The sequence below is a fragment of the Colletotrichum phormii genome, assembly GCF_030913505.1.
Source record: "Colletotrichum phormii strain CBS 102054 chromosome Unknown BDP81scaffold_51, whole genome shotgun sequence".
NCBI lineage: Eukaryota > Fungi > Ascomycota > Sordariomycetes > Glomerellales > Glomerellaceae > Colletotrichum > Colletotrichum phormii.
In genome coordinates, this window is record NW_026851493.1 from 63,086 (window position 1) to 89,582 (window position 26,497).

At 50.0% G+C, this 26,497-nt stretch overlaps 8 protein-coding genes across 8 annotated transcripts; 7 read left to right on the plus strand and 1 right to left on the minus strand.

Moving 5' to 3' along the window:
* Positions 1-286: 286 nt before the first annotated feature.
* BDP81DRAFT_401176 (acyl-CoA dehydrogenase domain-containing protein) lies at positions 287-1,671 on the plus strand (the record flags this gene model as incomplete). Its single annotated transcript, XM_060588787.1, has 2 exons — positions 287-363; positions 426-1,671. The coding sequence occupies 2 exons, from the start codon at positions 287-289 to the stop codon at positions 1,669-1,671; spliced, it is 1,323 nt and encodes a 440-aa protein (XP_060437457.1).
* A 508-nt stretch (positions 1,672-2,179) lies between these two features.
* On the plus strand, positions 2,180-2,951 carry BDP81DRAFT_443619 (thioesterase superfamily protein). Its single transcript, XM_060591745.1, has one exon. It carries the CDS (start codon positions 2,228-2,230, stop codon positions 2,801-2,803), a length of 576 nt encoding a protein of 191 aa, XP_060437458.1. The 5' UTR covers positions 2,180-2,227; the 3' UTR covers positions 2,804-2,951.
* Positions 2,952-3,835: 884 nt separating this feature from the next.
* On the plus strand, positions 3,836-4,165 carry BDP81DRAFT_401177 (uncharacterized protein; the record flags this gene model as incomplete). The annotated part of the gene is made up of 2 exons (XM_060588788.1): positions 3,836-4,033; positions 4,091-4,165. 2 exons carry the CDS (start codon positions 3,836-3,838, stop codon positions 4,163-4,165), a joined length of 273 nt encoding a protein of 90 aa, XP_060437459.1.
* Positions 4,166-6,706: 2,541 nt separating this feature from the next.
* BDP81DRAFT_443621 (uncharacterized protein) lies at positions 6,707-7,177 on the plus strand. Its single transcript, XM_060591746.1, has one exon. The coding sequence runs from the start codon at positions 6,747-6,749 to the stop codon at positions 7,065-7,067; it is 321 nt and encodes a 106-aa protein (XP_060437460.1). The 5' UTR covers positions 6,707-6,746; the 3' UTR covers positions 7,068-7,177.
* A 181-nt stretch (positions 7,178-7,358) lies between these two features.
* BDP81DRAFT_443622 (uncharacterized protein) lies at positions 7,359-9,351 on the plus strand. Its single transcript, XM_060591747.1, has one exon. The coding sequence runs from the start codon at positions 7,451-7,453 to the stop codon at positions 9,002-9,004; it is 1,554 nt and encodes a 517-aa protein (XP_060437461.1). The 5' UTR covers positions 7,359-7,450; the 3' UTR covers positions 9,005-9,351.
* Positions 9,352-12,294: 2,943 nt separating this feature from the next.
* On the plus strand, positions 12,295-14,135 carry BDP81DRAFT_401180 (cytochrome P450; the record flags this gene model as incomplete). The annotated part of the gene is made up of 5 exons (XM_060588789.1): positions 12,295-12,381; positions 12,439-12,675; positions 12,750-12,852; positions 13,059-13,640; positions 13,699-14,135. The coding sequence occupies 5 exons, from the start codon at positions 12,295-12,297 to the stop codon at positions 14,133-14,135; spliced, it is 1,446 nt and encodes a 481-aa protein (XP_060437462.1).
* Positions 14,136-14,414: 279 nt separating this feature from the next.
* On the minus strand, positions 14,415-15,356 carry BDP81DRAFT_336722 (glutathione S-transferase; the record flags this gene model as incomplete). The annotated part of the gene is made up of 3 exons (XM_060585943.1): positions 14,415-14,847; positions 14,914-15,235; positions 15,296-15,356. The coding sequence occupies 3 exons, from the start codon at positions 15,354-15,356 to the stop codon at positions 14,415-14,417; spliced, it is 816 nt and encodes a 271-aa protein (XP_060437463.1).
* Positions 15,357-17,089: 1,733 nt separating this feature from the next.
* On the plus strand, positions 17,090-18,336 carry BDP81DRAFT_336714 (FMN-dependent dehydrogenase; the record flags this gene model as incomplete). The annotated part of the gene is made up of 2 exons (XM_060585942.1): positions 17,090-17,244; positions 17,310-18,336. 2 exons carry the CDS (start codon positions 17,090-17,092, stop codon positions 18,334-18,336), a joined length of 1,182 nt encoding a protein of 393 aa, XP_060437464.1.
* Between the last annotated feature and the right edge of the window lie 8,161 nt (positions 18,337-26,497).

The following is a 26,497-nucleotide window of genomic DNA, read 5'->3' on the forward strand; positions in this document are numbered from 1 at the left end:
GAGCGCATCGCATTGAACTAGTCACGTCTGATACAGACTTCACTTGAAAGTGCTTCCGTGCAAACGCAAAGTTTATAGCGTAGCAATGCTTTGGTTGGAACATGAGGTTCCCCGCGCGATATCTGTCGCCTGCTACTTCATCAAAACTGGCACTGGATCTCCAATGCTCTCAAGGACCAGCTCCAGTTCGATTACGAGACTCATGTCCCTCGCACACGGATCTCCAATTACCAGCGATAATCTCCACCCATCGAATACGTAACAACACTGGCAACGGAATCGCAATATGCCCGAGCTAGACGCCAATAGGTCAAGGCAGGCCGGCCCCGGGAACGAACACAAGGCGACAGGCGTCCTCGCTCCGTACTACCCCGATCCCTTCCTTCTCCTCCTCCGTCTGAGTTGCCATCTAACACGGGCTTTAGGTGGGGCGAACCGGCGTGGTTCCATGCCCTCGAGAGTCCCTACTACAATGACTCTCACCGGCGGTTCCAGACATACGTACGAGACTTTGTCGACACCCACTTGCTTCCATACGCGCAAGAATGGGAGGCAGCCGGGAGAGCCCCTCTATCAGCAAGATTGAAGTTCGCCAAGTCCGGTCTTGCTTTTCTCGATGTCCCAAAGGAGTACCGACCCAAGGAGCTCATGGCTATCGTGGGTATCTCATTCAGTAAGCTTGATGTCTTCCACGAGCTGATTCTCATGGACGAGATGGCCCGCATCCCCAGTGGGGTTCCCCTCGCTCTAGCGGGGGCGTCGAACGTGGGCGCGCCGCCCATTTTTGCTGCGGGTACCGACGAGCAGAAGAGGCGATGGCTTCCCGGACTTTTTACCTGGGAGACCAGCTTCTGTCTTGCCATCACGGAGCCGACTGCCGGTAGTGATGTGAGCGCCATTCGGGCCACTGCGGAAAAGACCCCCGATGGCAGGCACTACGTCGTCAACGGCCGGAAGAAGTGGGTTACGGGTGCGCCCTGGGCAACCCATATGACCACCGCTGTCCGTATGGGAGAGCCAGGGCGGAGCGGTATCTCGCTGTTGGTCGTGCCTCTCAAGTCCCCCGGCGTCACGATCAGGAAGATCCACAATTCCGGGCACAACGCCGGTGGTTCATCGTGGGTCGTGTTGGAGGACGTCAAGGTCCCGGCGGACCACCTGCTGGGTAAAGAGAACGGGGCATTCCCCATTATCATGCGCAATTTCAACAAGGAGCGCTTCATCCTCACAGTGGACTGCAACAGACAAGCCCGAATATGCCTTTCAGAGGCATTGCAGCACGCACATGATAGGGAGACATTTGGAAAACCTCTCGCCTCGAACCAAATCATCCGGCATAAGCTTACGACGCTTGCCCGCGAGATCGAGGGCCACTGGGCATGGTTGGAGCAGATTGCCTACCACGTCCACATTCACGGCTGGCAGACTAAGGACGTCGCAAGCAGAATTGCGCTGGCAAAAGTCCAAGGCGGTAGGATCGTAGAGCAAGCCGTCAGGGAGAGCCAGCAGATTCACGGCGGTATGGGCTACGAGAAGGGTGTGACCATGACGGAGCAGATCTCTCGGGACCTCCGATTGAAAGTCATCGGCGGTGGTAGCGAGGAGATTCTGAGTGACCTCGCGTGGCGCGAGGAGCACAAGCGAGCTTCCGATCGAGGCGCGAAACTCTAGGAAACTTTCGATGGCCTGGAAATCAGATTATAACAAGCTTAAACACAGTTTCTGTAGCCCTGAACCGTCTTTTTGCATGATCTGTATGACTGGCGTAGTTGTCTAGAATGGGAACTTCTGCATACACTTCTGCTTCCGCGATCCGCGAAGGTTCATTGCGAGTCATGAGCGCTCAAACCGCTATTCGGACCATGATACGAAGTGTTCGAGAATGAGACTAAAGCCGAGACGTCCACGTGTCGTCCGATATTTCGACAAATGCTTGTTGATGAAGTGCAGAAAAATTGCTCACTGGTGGCACACCTAAAGAGCTAGTTCTTAGACAAGCCTCAACTTGCATTCAGCTTAGCTGCAAGGACTCGACAGGGTCTTCCAAACCCCTGCGCTAGTTTCCCCTCAAGTTACACTACCTCGGATGTCTCGCGAGACCCACCGCAACAGTCCGAACCCGAGGTCCTGGGACAGGACCCCTCACTGACTTGTCACTTGCAAAGTTGCAATTCAGCCATCAACCTATCGCACTCAGCCTGTTGCCCCAGTTGTCAACTCGCCTGCCATGACTGACAACGACGTCAAGTCACATCCTGATTACAAGCACTTCGCATCCATCCCATGGTGTGCCAGACTGCTCAGCCAATCCGACACTCCGTCCCACGTAGTGCAAGTCTCTCAAAACAGAACAGTCCTCCCAACAAGAGAGAACACATACGTCGGCGGAACTCTCAACACACCAGACACCATCAAAGCTTGGTTGATCATATACCCCAAGCCGCAGAGCCCCGATTGGAAGGTCGATGAATTGTGTTCTCTCATCACCTTCGACCATGGCATGATTGGATTTCCTGAGACGGCTCACGGAGGCGTTGTTGCATTGGTGATGGACGAAGTTACGGGTATACACATTGTAGCACAAAGACCGACAGGAGCAGAGCCCAACAAAGACTTCAGGACGGGTTACCTAAACACGTCATTTCGGAAACCTGTTCCTGCGCCAGGAACTGTGCTAGTGAGATCAAGGATAGCCAGGGTTGAGGGCCGGAAGCACTTCGTTGCGGCGCAATTAGAGGACGAGAATGGCGAAGTGCTTGCAACAGCGGAAGTCTTGTACATCTCAATCAAGAATAAGTTATGAGTTTTCGGCCATTGTATGAAATGGTACAACAAGAAGTGAGGTTTGAGAGGGTCGAATGGACTCATAAAAATTGCGCCATCAAAACAGCCAGCACAGAACAGTTCCGAAACGTGACTAGAATGCGCATAGAACTAGACACCAGCTAAGCTTGAAAGTTACATCTAAATATTCTTTAGCGTGAATGAATGATTCTACCAGTAACCTAGGATGAGGCTATGAGTTCTCAGTTGGCGTAATATTATGCGATTGAACAACTGAGCACAGGGTTTGGCAGAGACGAAGTTAAGTCCATCGAAAGCTTTCCTTGGATGTGATTATGCGTTGCCTGATCTTAGGAGCTCACTCGACACTCGGTGTTCTAAGGACGTAACTATATGAAGCATGCCACGACCCAGAGGTGGCACTCATGTCGTTGCTCGAGCCGGTCGTTAATGTAGCACTATAAGAAGTTGAGCACTGAGGCCGGCATCCAGCAAGTCGAGCCTAGACTTGCATGCCATAGAGAAATGCATATGAGTAAACTCTAAGCGCATTGTGGAATTACTTACTACATTCGTTACGATAGGGAAAATACAACGAAATGACGTACTTGTTCCGTTCTAGTGAGACTGGTGGTTGTTGGCGCTCTACTCAAATTTATAGCGTGGTGTGGGGGTAATGCGAGCTGAAGCAGTGTAAAACTCCCCATTGGTCGAGATGTTGGGCCGGGAGGCGAACCGGATCAGTCCGTACCACGACAAGCGGACCGATCCATCTCCACGATCAGCCCAGAATCTTCTTCGCAGGGTTTTAGTCGACTCTCCAGTTTCTGTACAGGTTTTGCGCTGATAAATCCAGTGCGGGCTTACAAATGTCGTGGGATTTTTAGACATTCCTGGCTTCTAGAGGAGTCGGATGGTTGAATATAAAGTGCTCTCGTGTTGAAGTTCCAAGCCATTTCTGAAGAAGAATCATTCAAGCCATCAATCATATCGTTCTCAATTACATTAAATCTCACATATCAAATTTGTATATATACCACCCGCTGCCATCATGTCTCTGCCCTACCAGAAAGTCTTGCTAGTCGGAGCCACCTCAGGAATCGGTGCAGCCCTGGCGGACAAACTCGTCGAGAATGGCACTTTCGTTATCGCTGCTGGGAGAAGAAAGGAGAACCTCGACCAGTTCGTCGCCAAGCACGGCAACACCAAGGCAGCAGCAGCGGTTGTGGATATTCTCAGGTTGGAGTCGGTAAGTCGATACTCTTGCTGTTGATGACGGAGGATGCGGCTAACAAAATGTCCAAAGATCCCGGAATTTGCTGCATCCATCATCAAGGAACACCCTGACCTCGATTGCGTCTTCTTGAACGCCGGAGTTTAGCGAGGTATCGACTTCACTAAGCCTGAAATTGTCAGCTTAGACATCATTCACGATGAGCTTCTCGCAGACTACCTCTCCCACGTCCACTTGACCAAAGCCTTCCTCCCTCATCTCTCGAAGCAAGACAAACAGACCGCTTTGCTGTACACAACCTCCCAGCTCGGCCTCATCCCGATGAAGAGTTGCCCCAACTACAGCGCTACCGCAAGTGCAATCATTTGTCAACGCATACAAGTCAACCCAAGCAAGGGGAGGCCATCGCCATACCTAATTCAGCAAATTCACACCCCTCGATTAACTTGAATACTTTAATTGATTCAGATATTTATAGATTTAGCTAGTAAGAGGCTATAGATCTACTACCGCCCTATTTATTTCCTCATCGAGTAGTATACCTAGCTATTGAAATATACTACTATTACTAACCTCACTATAATTATATATCTTAATATAGTTATATAAACCATGTTACGACCCAACATGCATGACCAAGAACAGGGCCTGCCCCGCAGGCTCGCGGCGGTTACAACACACCACATATGCAGGAGACAAGGGACACTAGGCACCCTCTCACGGAACGGAAGAACTATGGTACAAGTCACGTAATAATAAGATAAGCCATGAGCGACCATGGTGGGGCCATGAGCGCTCATGCCAAACAATGAGCGCTCACCCGATCAGAGGAACTGATCATTGACAAGGGATATGTTCAGGACCAGGACTAGTATATAGGATGGACTCGAGCGGGACTCTAGGACAGACTTTCCATAGATCTTCAGCAATTAACTTCGTATCAGGATTAACATCCGCTTTCAGCTACTACTTGACAAGACTACGATTGATCACCGAAGCCTTACCTACCCTTACGATTGACAGACATAGCTTCCCTGAAGCTATCCCCGACTACGATTACTGTTACCAGTTCCGCAGCCTCAACTTCTGCAAACTACCCCTACGACTAGCTGGCCGTAACACCTTCTATCGCCAGATGAAGCGGTACGAGGGCTAGGGCGTCGGCAATAGGTATAGCCGACTCTAGGAGGTCTCGATAGATATTGAATACCTTCTCTCGCATCTCGTCGACTAGAAGACGTTCTATAACTCTTCGATCTTTATAGCAGTCGATAATAATAATAATAATAAGCCCCAGCAGTCGCAGGCCTCTTAGAGACGGTTAGAACGGGTACGTCGTCGTTAGTATAACGCTAAAGCCCTCCTAACGTATTGTTCACAGGCGTGATACATTTCCTCATGAGGGTGTATCTTTGTTTACAATCACGTCGATGTCCGTGATAATTGCTGTTGTTCTTCTTCCTATTTACATTGTGGGCAGGGGCCGATCGAAGTAGGTGGGGACGGCCTGGGTGGTTGCCCCACCTTAACCGGCCGTGATGACTAAGCCGGTTGTCCCACTTCGCCCAGGGCAGGCGTCAGTCAGCCCACGATACCTGCCCATTGCTCCTTATCAGCCTTGCCGTTCCGACACGTATATATATAAGGATTAGGCATCGCTAGCCTCACGATCTACCTCACGATTTAACTCTCTCGACAAGAAGTAGCAGGTCTTCCTCCGTAGCAGCATCGAACAGGCGTAGTAGAAGCTCTTTATATACTATAATAAGTTAAGAGACTCTCTACTGCTTTCTAGTACGATAATTTTATATCCATTATATGGTATCTTATACCTATGAGATATCTAGTACAAGGAACACCAGAATAGATACGTCGAGAAGGCGCAGTCGTCTCTCACAGACTACTTCGATAAATAATATCGTCAACCCAGCGCCGGCAAGGATCTTCCGGCCGGCCCGTAGGCCGGCATCCAGGCCGGCATGCTTCCGGTAGACCCCGGGGCTCGGGACGAAGACTATCACTTCCGGTAATAGGTTAACAGCCGGCGCCGGCAGACGCCGCCCCGGACGGATAAGCTCGATCTCTACCTCCGTTAGCTTCCGGAGGCTACGTCCGACCCCGTACGATGGTAGATAGACCATACGGAAACCTACCCGGCGCTCTCTCGGCTTACCATCGACATCTTCGCCGTACCGGCGATAACAGCGGACTATAAGAGAGCGTTCAGTACTACCAAGTTAACCCTCACATCGTAAAGGCTCTCGATAGTGCCCTCTACTATAAAGATCCTCTAACTAACAAAAAACTAGCTAAAGAGGGGGGTAATAATACTTTAAAATAACTTCAGGCTACTGGGATTATCATGAGCCTCATATATAACGTAGTTTTATATAGTAATTGAATTATTATATGTGGGCAGTACACACTGCTCATCTGGACCAACGAGGCAAGCAATGAGGCAATACGACTGGTATTGACGGTTGGTTGTTGGTGATGTTGTGGTGGAGGTGGCTGCGGTGGGCTGGATCAACCAGGAGGTGGATCAGGCAGCTGGTGCCTGGGGCACCAGCCACTGCCTCAGGTATCCAGAGTCCCACATTATACTTATAAGTAAGCTAATTAATCAAACCCTCGTGAAAAAAAGTCATCAACAGCAAGTTTAGGGGTTAAATTTGCTTTGATTGCACTTGCGGTAGCGCTGCCCAACTACAGCGGCTCCAAGGCTGCCATGCATGGCTTCATCCTCGCACTCAGATCCCAGCTCAAGGACGCGTCTTCAAAGGTCAAGATTGTAGAAGTTTACCCGCCTGCGGTGCAGACGGAGCTGCATGATGCCAAGAATCAGCCCGACTTGAAGAACGGCCATGCTATTGGCATGCCGGTGGACGAATTCGCCAATGAGGTCTACCAGAGATGGGTCAATGGAGAGGATCAGATCCCGGTTGGAACCGCTAAGCCCATGTTTGATGCATTCGAGAACAAGAGACAGGACTACTATGAGAGCTTTAACGCCGAGATGGACAGGGTGCTGGTGTACTTTACAGTTTAAATATTGATTCTTGAGTCTAAAGGTCTTTGGAAAAGTACGATGAACATATCAAACGTCAATTTAATGATTAAAAATGCTTCATGATTCTTTGCGAACTCAGGAAAAAGCAGCCTTCGGTCATTGTTCTGAGATTAAGATCGGATCGCCAAAACATGCCGGCCTAGCAGCATCGTCCTACCGACCGAAATATGGGTCAATTCCGATAGGGCTCCGATAAAAGGTGGAGCTCTCGGCTGGCCCGTGCTTAACTCCGTCAATTGCCACTTTATTCCTTTCGTTGATATCACGAAGCAAGACTAATTCTCGACATTCTCACGACCATAGCTCGATCCTCTCAACCATGTTTTCTCCCCCGACGTCCACCAAGGACTGGGATTTTGAATATGGCGACTAAACTTCTACGAAAACCGCTGGCCTGCGGAGGCCTTCTACCATCCGGTTGGCGCATCGAACCACTCACGGCGAGATGTCGACTCTACACCTCCGATCGATCCCCCGCGGCTTTCGAAGCTCCTACACCCGATGGAAGCGATAACGCACCAGAGAAGGAAACGGGCGCCATGTCGCGCAAGCTCGAGGAAGCTACAGAGGAAGCTCTTTTGACTGGTGGCCGGCGCGGGCGTCAAGCTATCGAAGATGCTGGGTTCTCTGAAGAGCTGAAACAGCGGCTTCTCGACAAGGTCGAAACCGCCAAGTTTCGTTCCCAATACGCATCCGCTTTCGCGGAAGCTGAAATGCCCGCGTCAGCAGGAGAGGGAACACGTTCAATGGCCACTGCGCAGGCTTGGACGGGCGACGAGTCGCAGTCTGATGCGGTCTTGCGAATGCTCAGCGATACGAAGAAGCCACTCAAGCCCGAGCTGAGGGGGCAGTTCCAGATTCCGCCCGTCGACATGCGAATACGAAAGGATCCAAAGATCAACCCTAGTCAGCGGGCTGCCAACGCTCGCGAAAAGGCCTCGACGTATACCGGACTGGGGTTCAAAGAGCAAAGCGGGCAGAGCGCCAAAGAACGCGAAGACTTCAGGAAGGAGCTTCGAGATCGCTTCGGGGCGGCAGCCAGAGCTGTACCGAATACTATAGCAGGCCTTGAGTCGCTAGCCAACGAGAGAATCGAAGACGCCATTGCTCGTGGACAATTCAAGAACATCCCCCGCGGCAAGGGGGTTGAAAGAGACGCAAGAGCCGACAACCCCTTTATCGATACCACCGAGTACATAATGAACAAGATGATCAAGAGGCAGGAGATTGTGCCACCATGGATAGAGAAGCAGCAAGAGTTGGCAAAGACCGCCGGCGTGTTTAGAGCGAGGTTACGCAACGATTGGAGGAGGCACGTGGCCAGGATGATCTCGTCAAAGGGTGGAAGCTTGGAAGAGAAGATGCAATTGGCCGAGGACTATGCCCGTGCAGAGGAACGCCATAATCTGTGCAAGAGGAACAGCGACAGTCTTTCGGTGCCCACCAATGTGACGGATGATCCTGTCCTGGCGAAGGTGCATCAACAGGTGGTCGAGGGCAACAGCACTAGCGAATCCGGACCAGAGGCAACAGCAGCGAAGCCTGCCCGGCCACCGGTACAACCCTTCCGCGATTCAGACTGGCTTGTAGCTGAGAGCTCGTACATGAACCTCGCCGTCAACAACCTCAATGCGATCGCACGTTCCTACAACCTTATGGCGCCTGAACTGGCGAAGAAGCCATATTACTCGCTTGAGCGCGAGCTAAAGGCTTGTTATGCCGATGTCGCGCCACTTGTGGCGGAAACTATTCGCGAGAGAGCCACCAGGCCGACAAAGACGTTGTTCGATGCAGCAGGAGGCGGCCAAGTCACGGTCTTTGACCGATTTAGCAAGGAGGGTACATCGGCTAAGATATACGATTCAAGAGCCCCTCACTATGGCTTCAAGGAGATGTGGAGGGATCTTTTCAACTGAAAGAAGATTTATTTTTACGTCCGGCCCAATACAATGAGCTCCATATGTCTTGGATTAGCCATGGCCTTCTTGGTAAACTTCTCCTCCCCAGTCACTAAGCAAACGGGGCCTCGCATGATGCACCCCTGGCGCCTTGGCCCAGCAGTTAGTGTGGAACACTGCTGGGGACGGGGGGTTTTCAAATATCTCTATTGAGATGGACCTCGACTCCTTGAGTTCGACTCGGCGCTAGGATTCTTTTTTGCATGTTTTCTCCACACTGGTCGAGAATCTTTTGCAATAATGATGCGGACTCTTTGCATGAGACGCCATCTGCAACTTAATGAGAAGACGGACATTGCTTGATGAGTAACGTTGAGAAGAACAAGTCAAAGTTCTTGATCATGGACAAAAAGTCCTTGCATCGACATGGACCCTTGAACAAAGCTAGAGTTCTCCTTGAAGCTACGAACCCTTTTTTTTATACCTAGATTCGAGTTGTTCTCGTTTGAAAAGTCGGAACCAGACTTCCTGACGGGACTTGATTCCGAGTCGATCTTGTGGTCATGACGTAACTTCTCTCAACATGTTTCATTCATCCCACCGGTAGAGAGAGATGAACCCCACGAGCTTTGCATAAGCAGAAAGATTGATTGGCGCCGACGTTCAAGATCGGTACGAGCCGCGTCTTGGCTGGCAGTTGAGACTTGAGACAAACTGACTTGCGACATCGAGACCGGTGGGATACGCGCCGTCCTCCGATGAACAACTGTCCGAACGCCCGTCAACGAGCCTTCTGATTGGTCTTATCTGGAGAGTTGCCGTATCCCATCGGGTGCTAACTCACCTCATTTTGCCAAGAGGTGGGGTAGAGCCAATAGGAACTTCCCAGCCTATTAGACTTATCCAATGATTCAACAGGATTTCCAGTACTTCTATTCTCTATATATTTTGTGTATGCCAGAGGTACCAGCAGTCTCCCTTCATACATAAAGGTACATTACAGTCTAAACAGCCCTGCCGAGTTTTTCTTACTTGCTGCGTGAGGTTATTCCTAGATATCTCGCCTAGAGCCTGGCGGGCTCTTAATGACCCCCTATTACTACAATAAGAGCAAGGCGAGCATACCCCCCTTGACCCCCTACGATGCTGCTCCCATGGAATAGAGGTATTCCTCTTGTCTGTAGCCCGTCTAGGTCGTGAAAGTCGTCGTCCGCCTGCCAATGGTCCAAACTGTTGAATAAGCTGAGCTGCAAGCATCTTCCGCCATTGGTGATGAGTTTTTACCTTCTTCCAACTCGGGCTGCCCCAGAGCTGTAGTAGGAAGCTATTCACAACTACCACTTCTAGCAGGAAATTCCAGGCAATTGACTGCCAGTCCCCTCGGCGAATAGGGTGGTTGTATTGATAATAGGACCTCATCTGGTCACTCACATCAACCCCATTCATCTTGTGATTGTACTCATCGATTGCCCTAGGAACTGGAAGGTCCTTACGGACGTCTGGGCCAAAGACTTGCCGGGCAGCCTTCTTAGCAGCGGTATCCCCAGCTGGGCGGCGGCGGCTGCGAATAACTTCCTGGCCATTCTGGAAGACAGTTGACAGGAAGAGTACGAGGGCATTATCCTTCCAGGTGAATTGGTTGACATATTTCCTAGTTAGCTGGGTAGGGTAGGGCTGGGCGGGCTAGCAGCTTACCTCCCCATCTAAAGTCGGGATACAGTGTATTCCCCCCCAGGGGATACCCCGTCCTTCAGTCTCTTTCTCAATAACTAAGATCTTATCTATCCCACTATCCTTCCGGCAGGTACCAGAAGCTCCAACCTCTTGATTCCGTAGGGTACGAAAGAGACGTACAGAGGCGAAGAGATTGTCAAGAAATACGTGGTAGGTTGCAGCTGGAAGTAGTGAAATAAGCGTAGTTACTACCTGCTGCGTTGGTGTCAACAGAGCCAGCTTTCCAGCAGCTGGCCTAGCCGGCCGGGCCTGGGGGACTAATGCGTATGGGCCCTTTCCATGGACGTGCCACAGCCACCGTATACAGTAGCCAGACTGGGCAAGGATCCAGATCTTATAGCCAGTTGGGATAGGTTTCGTTGGAATCGTTGTCGTCTCAAGAGATCGACCTGTAAATCGGACCATAGCCTCGTCAACTGTAAGGTCTGAACCAGGTATATAAAGGGAATCCCCAGTCTCTTGGATGTGGGCTGACCACTGGTTAACTTTACGGTATACATCTGGCATTTGATCCTGGGCCCGGGCCTGGCCCCGGCCCCGGCCCCGGCTAGGCTGGCTGGGCCGGCTGGGCTGGCTGGGCTGGAATTCCGCAGTGTTGAATATCCGTAGTCGCTGGAGTAGCAGTTGGAAACGGTCCCGGGACATAAACCGTGTAAATAGGTGGATAGGATCCTCCGTTTGCTGCTGGGTTGACCAATAGGTTGATAATCTAGACTCCCTATGAATCCCTATATAATAGGATCCCTAGGAAGAGGTAGATCTCGTCTGCTGAAGTCTGCCGCCATGAATTCGCTCTAGACGTTCTAGCCCTAGGGCCCTCCTTAGACAACGGCGCTGTATTCGTCCACTGGGCCCACTGCTCCACGAGGCTCTGCGGAACGTATTGGAGGAACAGTTCAAGCGGGCTTGCCGGCAGCCCCCGTATCTCTTGGGCCCGGGCCGGCACGTCAAAGGGCCGGAAGGAGCCCGGAGGACCATGCTGAGTAGCCGGAGGTTCGTGGGGCTGGACTGTAGCTGCTTCACAGCGCTCGGGCGTACAGTCTGTATTACAGGCAGCAGTAAGGTCTTCTGGGTGGACCTCAACTACTATACAGCTGCGTATAGAAGTAATAGAAGCATTAGATGCAATAGAGGTATCAGAATCACCAGAAGACATAACAATATCAATCAAAATAGTAACAATAGTGATGATAATGGGCAAAAGAGCATAGGAATGAGTGACGTATCGTCAAGTACCCCTTTAAATGCGGGGTAATAAAGTGTAAATAGTGAGTACTTGGAGGTCTTGGCAAAATGAGGTGAGTTAGCACCCGATGGGATAGAATGTGTTCGGTCGGAGCGGACGCAGGCCGGCCTGAACATGAATTCGTCCGAAAACTACGGATCGCGGACTCGCGGACGTTTAACGTCCGGATGGTTGGTGCATCCCACCGAAGTGCCGCCAGTCCGACAGTCCGCCATGATGATGATGGGTATATGTCGTGCGGCCACATTGGAATTGAGGCTCTCAGATTTGTCTGAATTTAGTTGCACCAATCAAGCGCCAGACAACAAACCATCTCTTACCAAGCAATATGGATACCGCCTTTTCCAACGAATCCCTCATCAACGCGGCTACAGACCGCCAAGAAGCCACCCACATCCAGTCCCCTTGGTACTATGTGATCGGAACATGCCTACCTCTTCTTGTTCTCGTCCTGTTTTGAATTAGAGACCAGGGCAGCAAGCTCCCGTATTATCTCAACCCGAAAGGACGGTTCGAGTGGTCTTCGGACAGGGTTGTTCGGGAGTTCGTATTCAACTCTTATCTGATGCTGTACCAATCCGCGAAAGACTTCATCGGCAAGCCTTTCCGTGTATTGTGTGATGTCGGAGATGTCATTATCCTGCTACCCGATGTTGTTCAGGAGATCCGGAATGACAAGCGGTTTAGCTTCGTTCAAGGCCTATTTGAGGTGGGTCTTCATGGGATAATGACGCAAAACTTGGTAGATTGAGGGGCAAGATTATACTAACAAGCATGGCATAGGACTTCCAAGGACAGTATGCAGGCTTTGAGGCTTACAAGGAAGCATGCCACCCTTCCGAACGTCTTCAGAACGTGGTCAAGCTGAGGCTGACCAAGACCCTTGGTAGGTTAAGCATTAATTTTACAGCTGCCAATTTGAATTTCATGATCAATGCTAACTATTTGCCACCTTTCGTAGGCAAGATCTCAAGCATCCTCTCGGAAGAAGTTGAAGAGAGTCTACAGGACACTGACTGACTCGACCGGTACACCTTTTTTTCTTGGATGCTGACACCCGGGGCTTGGATCTCGTGCTAACAGTTGCTCTAGAATGGCATGACACAGTGGCCAAACATGAAATCCTCAAGATTGTATCCAGAATGTCATCCCGAATCTTTGTTGGAAAACGGCTGGGACGCAACGAGAAATGGCTAAACACCATCGTTGGGTACGTCGAGCTCAGCGTCCACGCGATGCAGAACCTCCGCTTCTGGCCTAAGTTCCTCCGAAGCATCGTGGTGTACTTCCTCCCGGGACCCACGAAGCTGCGCGGCTACATCAAAGACGCAGATACGCAAGTCTTTGCGGAGATCAAGCACCGTCAGCAGGAAGCCGGGTCCGTTGAAGAGTACAACGATGCTATTGCGTGGTTCGAGGAGATGGCCAAGGGGCAGAAGTACAACCCGGCAGTCTCTCAGCTGATCCTCGCTGGTGTGGCGATTCACACCACGGAGGACCTTGTTACCCAGACGCTCTATGATGTTTTCGAGCACCCTGAGCTTGTCCAACCTCTTCGGGAAGAAGTCATTCAAGTCATTGGCGAGGGAGGGTGGAAGAAGACATCGCTCTACAACATGAAGCTCATGGACAGTGTTCTCAAGGAGAGTCAGCGGCTGAAGCCAAATCAGATTGGTAAGTTATTCTGGAGTTCTCCCTGTGTCAAGGAAACTCTGTTCACAGATATCTCAAGTTGGAATGGCCCGCCGAGCCACAGCAGACGTCCAGCTCTCCGACGGGACCATCATCAGCCGCGGTAGCGCGACCGTCATCTCAGCCGAGCGTATGTGGGATGACAAAGTCTACGAGAACCCGCACGTCTTCGAAGGCTACCGATTCTACCGTGAGCGCGGCGGCGCCAACGACGCAGTCAGCCAGTTTGTCAGCACCAGCGTCAACCATATGGGTTTCGGTCATGGCATGCACTCTTGCCCGGGCCGCTTCTTTGCGGGAAATGAAGCCAAGGTGCTACTTGCTCATATGCTTCTGAAGTATGACATGAAGTTGGTCGAGGGCGAGAAGCCGAAGTTTGCAGAGTTTGGTTTCACCCGCGAATCGGACTCCGATGTCAAGATTTCGGTTCGTCGACGCGAGGAGATTGACCTCTCTGTCCGAGAAGAGACGGAATAAACCAGGTGTTTGGTCGCCGAGGCTTTGGCTTTGAATTGATCAACGGTCTCTTGAAGACTTTGCATGATAGAATGGCGGAGGGCACTTATAGATTGAGAACACATTTATGAAGCAAGGATTACACTAGACCAGCTGACATTGGGCACAGCTGGGCTTTGCCTTCATCCAAAGTAACCTCCATTCAACTAAAGTTCAAGCTTCAATTTGTTTCCTAGCACAAAAGCCCTATCCGACACTACCTTACAGAGGTCAAAGGCGACCTAAGTTCCTCAGTCCTATCTAAGGTGACGTGTAGACGTAGCCGTACGCCTTCTTCGCCTCATCAACCTGCTTCTTGACCTCGGCTTCACTCTCGACAAGATCCTTCTCTTCCTTCAGTCTCTGTTCCATGCTGGCGACGGACATGTACGGAGAGCTGGGTATCTGGATGCCGCGCTGGACAGCAGGTCTCTCATAGCACCTATCCAACCAAGCCTTGACGTTCGGGAACTGGTAGATATCCACGCCGGCCATGGGAGCGCCTTGCACCCACCCAATCATTGAGATATCAGCGATGCTGTAGCGTCCACGGTCTGAGCCGACGACAAAGTCCCGCTTGTCGAGGTGCTTGTTCAAGACGCCAAACAGTCTCTCCGTCTCACCGACGTAGCGCTGTGTGGGGTAAGGGATTCTCTCCTTGGAAAATCTGACAAAGTGGTTTGCTTGACCTTGCCTGAGGAGGGAATTAGTACATGTAACTTTGATCAAAAAACCGTGAACCTCGGACAGTTTAACTTACATGGGACCCAGTCCGCCGTGCTGCCAGCCGATCCAAGACTCAGCTCGGGTGTAGTCATTGTCCGAGAGGGCGAATGAGAACTTGTGCTCAGTGTCGTACTTGCGGGTCAGATAGCTGAGAATAGCACTGCCCTCGAAGACAGCAAGCTGTTCGTTGTCATGGTCTACGATCACAGGGATGCGGCCATTGGGGTTGAGCGATGTGAACCATGGCTCCTTCTGGATGTTTTGCATGATGTTGATGCTCTGGACCACGAAGGGAAGCCCATAAGCCTCCTTCAGCTCCTCCAAGATGATACTGGCCTTGTAGCCATTCGGAGTGCCTAAGTATAAGTGTTTAGAAAGGCTTAGTGGCTCGAAGTGTAGTTGATTGCATAACTTACCGAAGGTCAATAGCTCAATGCCCTTCTTGGCGATGAGACCGGTGGGACGTGCTGCAGCCATTGTGGTGTGATGAGATGAGCTGAGGTTGGATGATGAAATCAGATGGAACAAAGCGAAATTAGTCTGGATTACGATGTCAAGTTTATAAGATTTACAGCTATGTTACCCCAAGATGTTGCAAGAGGTTGTAGTCGTCAAGCCAGTTGGTATGTGAAGCGGATTGCTAATGCGGTTCGAGCTGACAAATGCTTCTCCACTGTGTTCCATGACGACAAGGACTGGACACTGGAGACTCTCTGGAGTTTAGCGCTTATTCGGTTCCGGAATAGTCGCGACTCGGGCCGCTTACCACGCGACGAGAGCCTATTTCCGCGCGCCAGCTTACACCAGCAGCTTGTCCGGCACGGAGGAACAGAGAGCTTTCCTACGTGTTGTAACACTTGGTGGAGCTTGAACTTGAGGCTTGCACAACATACCTGTCTCGAAGGACTTCGTGCGAACGCTCAAGATATTCAAATGACTCGGAGTGAGATGCTTTGAAATCTCGTTGTCGGGTGTGTTGGAGTAGGGGATCATTGGTCCCGGAGGTTCCACTACAAGGAGACTGGAGGCATACCGAGAGGCATGCAGGTCAGCGAAGACGTCGTAACACAACACCTCGACGTGAAGCTTGTGACCGAGAGTCTCACCGACTCTCACCGAGGCGAATTGAATCTTTCGATCGTCCTGGGAGTATGTGCCGTCATTAGTAAGTCGTTGAGTTTCTGACTCCGTGCGGAGGAAATCTCTCTAGGCCTGTTGAGTTTGGATGCTACCTTACCTTTAGAGATGCAGGCATGCGAAGTATCTACTACCCGGGGGCTGACTGAGCAATTGATGGCTCCAAATTGTAAACTCGTCGACAGAGCCAACAGAAAATCCATTACTTTAATCATAACATCAGGAGAGCATCTAGAAAGTCACCTTTGTTTCGAACACTGGCCCGTGGGATACTACATGTGCAGATTCAAGCCCATGATGACACGGGCGGCGGTGTTGAGTGAGCACCGTTGCTAGTTTCCCCACGATCTAGAGGAGCACGCCCCGGGCAATTTGCCTACTGTCATGCAGAGAGCCTCACTCATATTATAAACATCCGTACGGACACTCACTCAAAAGCAAGATCTCTTCCTGAAGGACGTCCTCATACTGCCCCCACGTGCCCCTTGATCATGAGCTTGACATGTTGGGGACGTGACCCAGAGCTCTGGGGTATCTGTGGATTGTTGGGGGTCATCTTAGTCATTCCCCAGAACTTTCAGCTCCAAACTCCCGGAGAGGCAAAAAATCCCGACCAGACCAATAACCCCACAAGCAGCTAATGCTCTAGCAGGGAAAGCTCCATGTCAGGCAAGGATTAATTCGCCAATGCTATGGAAGTATGACGTTAAATAAAGCTCCAACACGAATGCTGAAGCAACGAAGCTTCCTTCTGTTTGGGACCGATCCAGTCTGACGGGTCACGGTTTGACGGGTCACGGTTTGACGGTAGTTCATCCGCTCTCGAGTGAATCGGGTAACTTGCAGCGGTTCACGAGACCGCCGGGCGGATACCGAGCATGCACCGAGTGACGCGATCCATCGTGGCCCCGAGATCGGACCGTCACTCGGTCAAGTAAATAAAGCTCCATGACCCGTCTTCTCGCGCCGATAAGGTTCTCAATTGCCTGTTTTTTTTGAGGACGATAGCTTCTCACCAAACACTGGGCCTCAACTACCAAGCACCACCAAGCTGAAGTAGCAGTCTAGATAAGATGACGCTTATCAAAGAGCCAATCCCGGAGCCGGTGAACATCGCCGACGTCCATAAGATCGCGCAACAGAAGCTCGCCAAGCCAGTATGGGACTACTACGTGACCGGCGCTGATGATGAGTACACACTTGCGCGAAACCACGAGGCCTACAATGAGTGAGGCGCACCCCGTACATTTCCGCAGCTTGACAGTATTAGTCTAATCATTGATTGCCGTGCAGCATCCTCCTCCGACCTCAGATGCTCCGCAACGTGAGCGACATCGACACCTCAACCACCATCTTCGGCAAACGTTACGATATCCCGATCGCAATCGCACCGTGCGCCTACCAAAAACTAGTCGGCGGAGAAGGCGAGCTTGACGTCGCCCGCGCCGCATTCAACCTCGGGACCAACCTTACGCTATCAAGCAACGCCACGACGTCTCTCGAGGATGTCTCAGCAGTAATTCCCCAACGCGGCCCCGATTACCCTCGCCCTTGGTTCCAACTTTACTTCCTCGGTAGCCGAGACCTCACTGCGAAGCTGATCAGGAGGGCCGAGAATGCGGGCTACGAGGCCCTCGTCCTGACTGTGGACACTGTCATCTTGGGCAACCGCTTGCAAGAACGTAGAACGCCGCTGGAGCTTCCCCCTGGAGTTGCAATGGCAAATGTCGAGTCGCGCAAGTCGGGCGCAATTTCTACAGCCGGGCTGCTCTTGCGCGCCAAGACTATGGCGGAGCACAGGAAGATCCAAGAAGAGAACCACGATCATCTCGTCGACGCTAGCTTGGAGTGGAACGAGGTCATTCCATGGCTGAGGTCGCAGACCAAGATGAAGATCGTTCTCAAGGGAATATTGACTGCGGAAGATGCCCAGAGATCAGTGGAGGCTGGTGTTGATGCCATCGTCGTGTCAAATCATGGAGGGCGCCAACTCGACGGTGTACCATCGACAATTGAGGCATTGCCTGAGATCACCGATGTCGTAAGAGGCAGAATTCCTGTCATTGTCGACGGCGGTATCACAAGGGGAACCGATGTCTTCAAAGCCCTCGCCCTCGGCGCCGACCTGGTTCTCATTGGCAGAACCGCGCTGTGGGGATTGGCTTGGGACGGTCAGAAGGGAGTCGAGGGAGTTCTCAACATCCTCGAGAGAGAGTTGACAAGAGCTATGGCACTGATGGGAACGGCGAAGCTCAAGGATATTTCAAGAGGCCTGCTTGGACGAGCCAGGCAGAATGGATTCGGCGTTGCAAAGCTATAGATATGGGTGTCTCATCTTCTCACGGGGTGGTCATGGCCCAGGCAGGATGATCTTAGATTGGAGTTGGTTTGCTTTTTAGCCAAGCCTCAATGTGTTGATTTCTTTGTTTCTGGCCGCATGACCTTGAAACGTGATTTATCAACCATTCATGCGAGCCACCTGTATCGACCTAGTCTCAGCGGATACTTTCAACCTCATCCCGATGTCAGAGGAAATTATCGTGTCCTTTGCAAGTTCGTAGCATGACCGCGCAGACGGTACAACATAACACGGAAAATTCTTACTGGTGTCCACATACTTTACTTTAGTACCTACCTTACTTAGAGACCAAAGTCCAGCAAAATCCATGATGATGTCTCAGGTATTAGAAAGTAAGTAAGCATGGTACCTAAGGAGCAATTAGCCTCAGGTGCGTAACTCAAGACCGCGATTCCGGAGGTAGGACCCTGACATCCGCAGAGGAAGATGACATGAAGTGGTCAATGGGAAGAAGTCATTGAAAGCTGATGGGGAAAGCGAGAGTTCTGTCGATTTTGGAGTCGGCCTGTCCATAAACTTTGGGACCGCAATCCTCCGAGAGGCAGGGTTCAATACTCTAAATTCAACCTTTCAATGACAAACGACCAAGCCCTTTCCCGTGCGTATGGTCTTGGCCCTGAGGCGAAAACGAAACCCCGCTGATTCAAGTAAATTGATGTTTAGACTAAAAGCGTGCATAAGCCAGTTCGTGCTAGTATTGGAATCAGACAGCACGGACACGATTGGATAAGCTGTCCATCTTCGAATGCTTGACAGTGACCGGTTCAATCTGAGATTCTTAAAATTGGTTTCTTCTTACGTTTATTGGATTCATGAATAAATCTAGTACTGTTTCACTCTCTCTATAGCTCGAATCTTTGCTCATCCACCAAAGCACTCCGAGGGTATCACTATCGAGAGCACTCGCGATGTGCGAGTTTATATCTTATAATTCCAAAAGTAGGCCGCTGTGAGCCCTCTACGCTCTTGATTCTACTACTCGCAAGGACCTCTACAGTACTCAGCACCCGCAGGTGGCGGGCATCGCGCACTATCAGGCACAACACCGCTCGAACCGCCTGAAACACCCTCTCCGTTGAAGTAAAATTTTCCAATGTCATTCTGGCATGGGTTACCTGGACCAGGGCAGCAATATCCGTACGCGTTGATGTCGAGGTTGTAGCAAGCGACAGGGTCAACCTTTGGCTCCGCAGATGGTGTAGCTGACGGCGCGGGGGCTGCGGTGCTTGCAGCGCTTCACTCAACGCAATCAACGCAAATCTAGCCTTCCAGTTGATTGATTGCCAAATTGCCCTCGAGCAGTTGATTGATTTGATTGATTGCCTTTTTGCTCGTCAGTTAGTTAAATTGCTTATTAAAGTTAAGTAACTAACTATACTAACTAACTTACTATTAAGATAAAGTTATTCCTACCACCCTTACCTCCTACTTAGCTATTATATAAACTATCCTCCTCTTCTATTTTGGACTTAGTAAACTAGTGCGTTTATCTTTAGATTCTAGATAAGAAGTATCTGTTGGAATAGGCCTACATTAGGCAGCAGGAGGTTGCTGCCGCGGTCCGTTCCAGCCACGGTGGTCCGTGTGGCTCAGCCACACGAGGGTGGTATACCCCAGACTTCCTGCCGCCGCTGGCACCTGGTTAGACTTCCACTCAAGAACAACAAGAACAAGCAATATCACCACTACAGTCGGTGATCGTTGCTACCCACGATACTCGAGTATTTTCCTTTTCCACCTGTGAATCCAACAGTATCTATCTTCGGATTCTAGGTTTCTTTTACTAAATTTAGTACTAAGAAAAATTATAATATTTATTAGCTAATAAAGATCCCCTGAGACCAAGGGTCTTTAATGTTACGGCCTAAACGATTGGTCCCGTCATGGCGTAGCTATATAATGCAGAACAAGGGAAAATGATGCGGAGTGACACAGTCTCTCTGACAGAGCCGTCTCTGACAGAGGGGGTAAGACTGTGGCCTGACCGTGTAGGTACGGGCAGGAGAGTGCGAAATGAGCAAAGCGATTGAAGCACGCGCAGAAGAGCAAAGCGAAAGAGCAAGTGAACGTCAATGGTAGGTCATGGGTGATGTGTATCTTCAAGGTTGACCCCCTTATGATGATGATGATGATGATGTATTTAACGTCTGGTAACAAAAGGACGTGCCGGGCGCTATGCCGACATGGTCTATACTAATCTAAACTATATTACAGGCTACCGTCTTCACCTAACGTTCCTGTTCAATGACTCGGGCAAATTTCGGAAAAGAAATTGGTCTCCTCTATCCATTCGTGACCCCCTTATGTGGAGGGTCACGGTCAGACCGTCTTAAGTACAGAGGCCACGCTTATCACGTGACCGTAGCACCAAGTGTGCTGAGAGGAAATGTCACACGGAGTCATCATTATCGTGTTAACCTTCTCCTGTAAAAACCTTTTCTTGGCACACTGTGTTAAGAATTGTTAGGTTTTTGCAGGGCTTCGGCCCGTACCCCTAACGGGTCTTATCATTTCCATCTTTACTTTCGGACTCGTCCCTCAACACCACCACAGCACCCCTCCCCTTCTCTCCTTTCACAACACCAAACACGACGAGACCTCCCCCGAAAGTGAAGTAGGGCGAGAGTTTAGAAGCTTTGAAGGTCACTCTCGCTCTCGCCGATCTGCGCGTCCACTAGCCTGCGGCGCGCTGTGCCCGCCGCGTGCGAGCCACCACTCCGACAAGGGCTCGAATTGCCTTTGTCCACACACCAAAGCCCCGGCACAGCAGTTAGGTCATTTTCTGTCTCTGTGCCAGACCTTCTGTCTGGAAGGTCTTGAACACTTTCGCTCCTGCCAGAGCCTGACTTGTTCAGGCAGTAACGGAGAGCGATTGTTGCGGGCTCCTGTATTGCCATCGGCTGGGAGCCGATTTGCTGTACGCCTTCTTTGCTTCGCTCCAATGCAAAGTGGAGAAGAGAAAGGCGTGGAACCACATCACGACCGGCCGTGCTAGGTTTTTCCCCCTTGTGGTTTTTCCTAGCACTATCCGAACTACTTTCCTTGTGGATAAAGCGACCCGGGAAAAGGATGGCGGATAAGAGAATTCTGGTCAGGTGAGAAGATCTGCTTCATTTTGGAGCGGTTTGAACAGGAGCGTTAGGTGAAGACGTAGCCCTGTAACATAGTTTAGATTAGCATAGACCATGTCGGCATCGCGCCCGACACGTCTCTTGTCGCTCGAGACGTTAAATAAACCACCACCACCACCACCATCATTATCGTGTTACGCCCGCCGCAACTTGTCACTGTGGGCGCGTAGCTATATAATGCAGAACAAGGGACAATGATGCCGGAGTCATCATTATCGAAGCTTTTGCTTTGTCCCACAGTTGGTTGCCTTGTCCAGCTCGTAACATATCGAAGCTTTTGCTTTGTGCCACAGTTGGTTGCCTTGACCTGCTCGTAACATTAAGGTATTTACTAAGGCCCCTATACTACGATACTTCGACCTAGCGCTATAAGCGTAACTCTAAATAGACGCTTTAGTAAAGGTAATTAGATCTATTATCACGCAACTCTTTAAAGGGAACTGGTACCTAACAGTTTTTAGATTAAAGAAATTAACGGACATTAAGAGCCGCTATGAAACGGGCGATACGGAGCTATTAATAATCATTAATATACTATATAACTGGCGCTATTACTTTATATATAGCTAGAACATAATTATTGTTTTTATAGACTAGTTATTTCAACCTATAATTCTTAAATATAAAAAAAAGACCTAACGGGAAATAACTGCGCTAGCTTAATAAGCTAGCGGCGTTTAAAATAAAGATACGGTTTAAACCAGGCATTATAAACCTAACAGATAGATTATTAAGACGGCCTAACTATAGCAAAGGAGGCTATATTAACGGTACGAAAGAGCTACTTAAATAGATAAAAATTAAGCTTTATAATATAAAAGAAGCTTAAAAGCCGCTATAAGTAGTATTATTTATAAGGGTATAAAGGCGCTATAGGAGCAGCTTAAAAGATAGGAAGTTAAGTATATTATAAAGAAGTAAGAGAAAGAGGGTAGGAGCTCCGGCTTAAAATATAGCTTACGAGGAGCCCCTCGAGAGGCGCAACAAGGCTACGAGCCTAGGGCGTTAAAAAAGCGGCGTAGTACTCAGGAAGTTACTTAAACTTACTATTAGAACTATAGATTACGAGCTACTTATTCTATAGGATCCCGAAAATAAAAGAGTATTTAAAATAATGCTATAACGTACATGATAAGCGAGTGGGCCAGACAAGCGAGTGGGCCACCCAACCACGACCACATTGTTACGGCCAGCTAGTCGTAGTGAGGTATGTTTGCAGAAGTTGAGGCTGCGGAACTGGTAACAGTAATCGTAGTCGTGGATAGCTTCAGGGAAGCTATGTCTGTAAGTCGTAAGGGTAGGTAAGGCTTCGGTGATCAATCGTAGTCTTGTCAAGGTAGTAGCTGAAAGCGGATGTTAATCCTGATACGAAGTTAATTGCTGAAGAGCTATGGAAAGTCTGTCCTAGAGTCCGGCTCGAGTCCATCCTATATACTAGTCCTGGTCCTGAACATATCCCTTGTCAATGATCAGTTCCTCTGATCGGGTGAGCGCTCATCGTTCGGCATGAGCGCTCATTGTTCGGCATGAGCGCTCATTACTTGGCATGAGCGCTCATGGCCCCACCATGGTCGCTCATGGCCCCACCATGGCCGCTCATGTCTTGTCTTATCATCACGTGACTTGTACCATAGTTCTTCCGTTCCGTGAGAGGGTGCCTAGTGTCCCTTATCTCCTGCATATGTGGTGTATTATAACCGCCGCGAGCCTGCGGGGCAGGCCCTGTTCTTGGTCATGCATGTTGGGTCGTAACATCAGCTCTCCCTCTCAAAGGTCTAGTCCCGTAGACCTATAAGTAAGTGGTCGTGGCCCAGGTTGGGGTTCGTCAAGTTTGTTGTTTCTTGTGCTAACAACATGGGTGGAGAAGTTTCTGCCGACACACTGTCGGTTTCTCATCTGCGTCGCTTACGTCGTTCCTTAAAGATCGCTGACCAAGGTACCGAGGTCATGCCTTGTTCTCGTTGTCGCTCTCGCGGTCTTCGTTGTAAGATTTTAGCAGATTCCGCTATCTGTAGGGAGTGCGTTTATTCGGGTAAAACGTCAAAGGAATGTGATGCGTCGAAAGATGCGATTTGTACTCGTAGGTTTTCTTTTCTTTTCTCCCTTTGGGTCCTCTATTGATTTCGGATAGTTGAAAAAATGTTGAATGAATCTCGTCGTCTAGACGATGAAGAGGAGAAGTCTGAGGAGCTTTTTTATAAGCGTATGAAGGCTTTACAAAGGGCTCAGGCGGATGTGAATGAAGTTCTTGCTCGTTTGGAGCGTGTTCGGAAAGAGAAGAGGATGGTGTTTAAGAAAGGTCGTATTGCCTCGGAGGTAGCCGACGAGGGTTCGCCAGTCGTTATCCCTGATGAATCGTCCTCTGTTCGGGAGGCTCAGTCTATTGACGCGTTTGGTATGGTTAACTGGGACGCTGTGATGGTTGGGAGGTCCGATTTTGACTTTGATTTCGGTACTCCTGGAGCAGTTCCCGAGAGTTCTGGAGGTTCGTAATGGGTTCCCATGTATTTTCCTCATGTCCGTAGTTTTTCCATTTGATCAGGAATTCTCGTGTCTCGTTCCTGACCCTGTGGTCGATGATTCGTTCGACTTCATATTCTGGTTGGTTTGGTTCCACAACGATGTGATCGTTCGTGTGCGAGCCTCGTGGTGCTGGCTCGAGGAGTGAGATATGGAATACCGGGTGACACTTCATTGTGTCTGGGAGTCTCAGTTCGTAATTGACTGGTGAGACTTTCTTGACGATTTCGAAGGGTCCAAGCTTTTTGTAGTCCAATTTGTCGCTTGGTCTTTTCGTCTTGATGTTACGTCGAAGGAGATAGGCGCTATCCCCCTCTTCCAAGGTTGGTCCTCCAATCCTTGATCTATCGGCGTTTTTCTTCATACGCTGCCGTACAAACTCGAGGTCCTGAGAGGCCTTCTTCTGGAGCTCTCTGAGTTTTGTCACGTCGGCCACGGCTTTCACGGCCTGTGGTCCCTGTCGTGCTTCTCCGTACGCTGTTGGCTGGAATCCATAGTTAAGATAGAACGGGGATTCTCTCGTGCTCTCGCCAACTGCGCTATTATATGCGAATTGGGCCATTGGTAGTAGCGATACCCAATTATTCTGGTCGTAGTTCACATAACAACGAAGGTATGTTTCGAGGATTTGATTAATCCTTTCTGTCTGTCCGTCGGTCTGCGGGTGGAAAGAGGTTGACAGCTTATGGTCTGCACCGAGTTGCGAGATCAGGGATCTCCAAAACTTAGCGGTGAACAGCTTATCTCTGTCAGAGACAATTTCCTTGGGTAGACCGTGGTTGGCAACAATAGTCTTGAGGAAGGTATATGCTAGTTCCTCTGTATTGCTTGCTTCTTTGTATGGTACGAAGTAGGCGAACTTGGTAAGTCGATCGACGATGACCAAGATACTGTCGTACAGTACGTTCGTGAGTGGCTCTCTGGACTTTGGTAGTTTGACGATAAAGTCCCATGAGATTGAGTGCTATGCTTCGGGTGGTATCGGAAGCGGTTGCAGCTCTCCATAGGGCTTATGGGGGCTGTTCTTGCTCTTCTTGCAAATGTCGCAATCCTTGATTGCTTCGGCGACTTCTGCTCGCGTGGCAGATTTGTCGTAATGTTGTCGAATTCGTTTCCATGTCTTTGTGACGCCTTGGTGACCGTGTGCCTTAGCGCTATGAATTTCCATGATGAGCTCAGGGGTCATTCTTCCAGTCGGGCTGGTATTGACCTTCCTAGCTATCGTAAGGAGCTTCGTAGTAGGTACAAGGTTGCCATCGTCGTCGTGTTTGAGGATAACCTGTGTTTCCTCGGGGACCTTGACTTCGTGGTCAGGTCTTCTGCTGAGAGCGTCGGCTCTGCTGTTCTCTGAACCTTTTCTGTAGATGATTCGGAAGTTGAATTCGGAGAGGAATTCGCTCTATCTAACTTGTCGTTTATTCAGGTTCTTATTCGTCGTAAAGTTTGCAAGATTCTTATGGTCTGTATAGACCGTGACTTCATGCTTGGTTCCTGATAACTGTGGCTTCCATTCTCGAAAGGCTTCGATTATGGCCATCAGTTCCTTGTCGTGGATTTGCCAATTCAATTCTGCTCCGTGGAATGCTTTGGAGTAGAATGCGCAAGGGTGAAGTTTTCCTTGCTCGTCTCGTTGTCCTAGGACTGCTCCCATGGCGAAGTCTGAGGCATCGGTCTCGACTTCGAATGGTGTCCTTGGATCTGGGATCATAGTGGTTGGTTCGGAAACCACCATGTTCTTGACTTTGACGAATGCTTCCTCGCATTTGTCGTCCCATACGAATGGCGTGTCCTTTCGTGTCAGGTTATTGAGAGGTCTAACTATGTTGGCATAGTCTTTGAGGAATCGTCGATAGAAATTGACGAATCCTAAGAATTCTTGAACGTTCTTGACGTTCTGAGGTGTAGGCCAGTCCTTGACTGCTTCTACCTTCGATTCTTGCATGTGGATTTCTCCGGGTGTGATCGTGTATCCGAGGAAGTCGATTCGTTGCGTATGGAATTCGCATTTATCAGGTTCAGCGAAGAGTTTCGCGTCCTGTAGTTTCTGGAATACCTTATGGACGTGTTCCTTATGCATCTCCATGTTTGGGGAGAAGATGAGGACGTCGTCGATGTAGACACAACGAAGATGTCCACATATTCTCTAAGGACATGGTTTGCCATTGTCTGGAACGTGGCGGGTGCATTGGTGAGTCCAAAGGGCATGACGAGGTACTCGAAGAGTCCTCTACGTGTTCGGAATGCTGTTTTCCATTCGTCTCCTTCCTTGATTCGAATCTGGTTGAATGCTTCCTTGAGATCTATCTTGGTGAACCATTGGGCTCCGTGTAATAGATCTCTGAGCTCTGTGATGAGGGGTAGGGGGTAGCAATTCTTTTTGGTAATTGCGTTGAGTCCTCTGTAGTCGATTACAGGTCTCAGTTTCTTCTTCCCCTTCTTCGGGACGAAGAAGAGTGGTGCTCCAGCGGGTT

Excerpts from the sequence above, each read along its gene's own strand:
- BDP81DRAFT_443621 (XM_060591746.1), top strand. The coding sequence starts at position 6,747 with ATGCATGGCTTCATCCTCGCACTCAGATCCCAGCTCAAGGACGCGTCT.
- BDP81DRAFT_443619 (XM_060591745.1), top strand. The coding sequence starts at position 2,228 with ATGACTGACAACGACGTCAAGTCACATCCTGATTACAAGCACTTCGCA.
- BDP81DRAFT_443622 (XM_060591747.1), top strand. The coding sequence starts at position 7,451 with ATGGCGACTAAACTTCTACGAAAACCGCTGGCCTGCGGAGGCCTTCTA.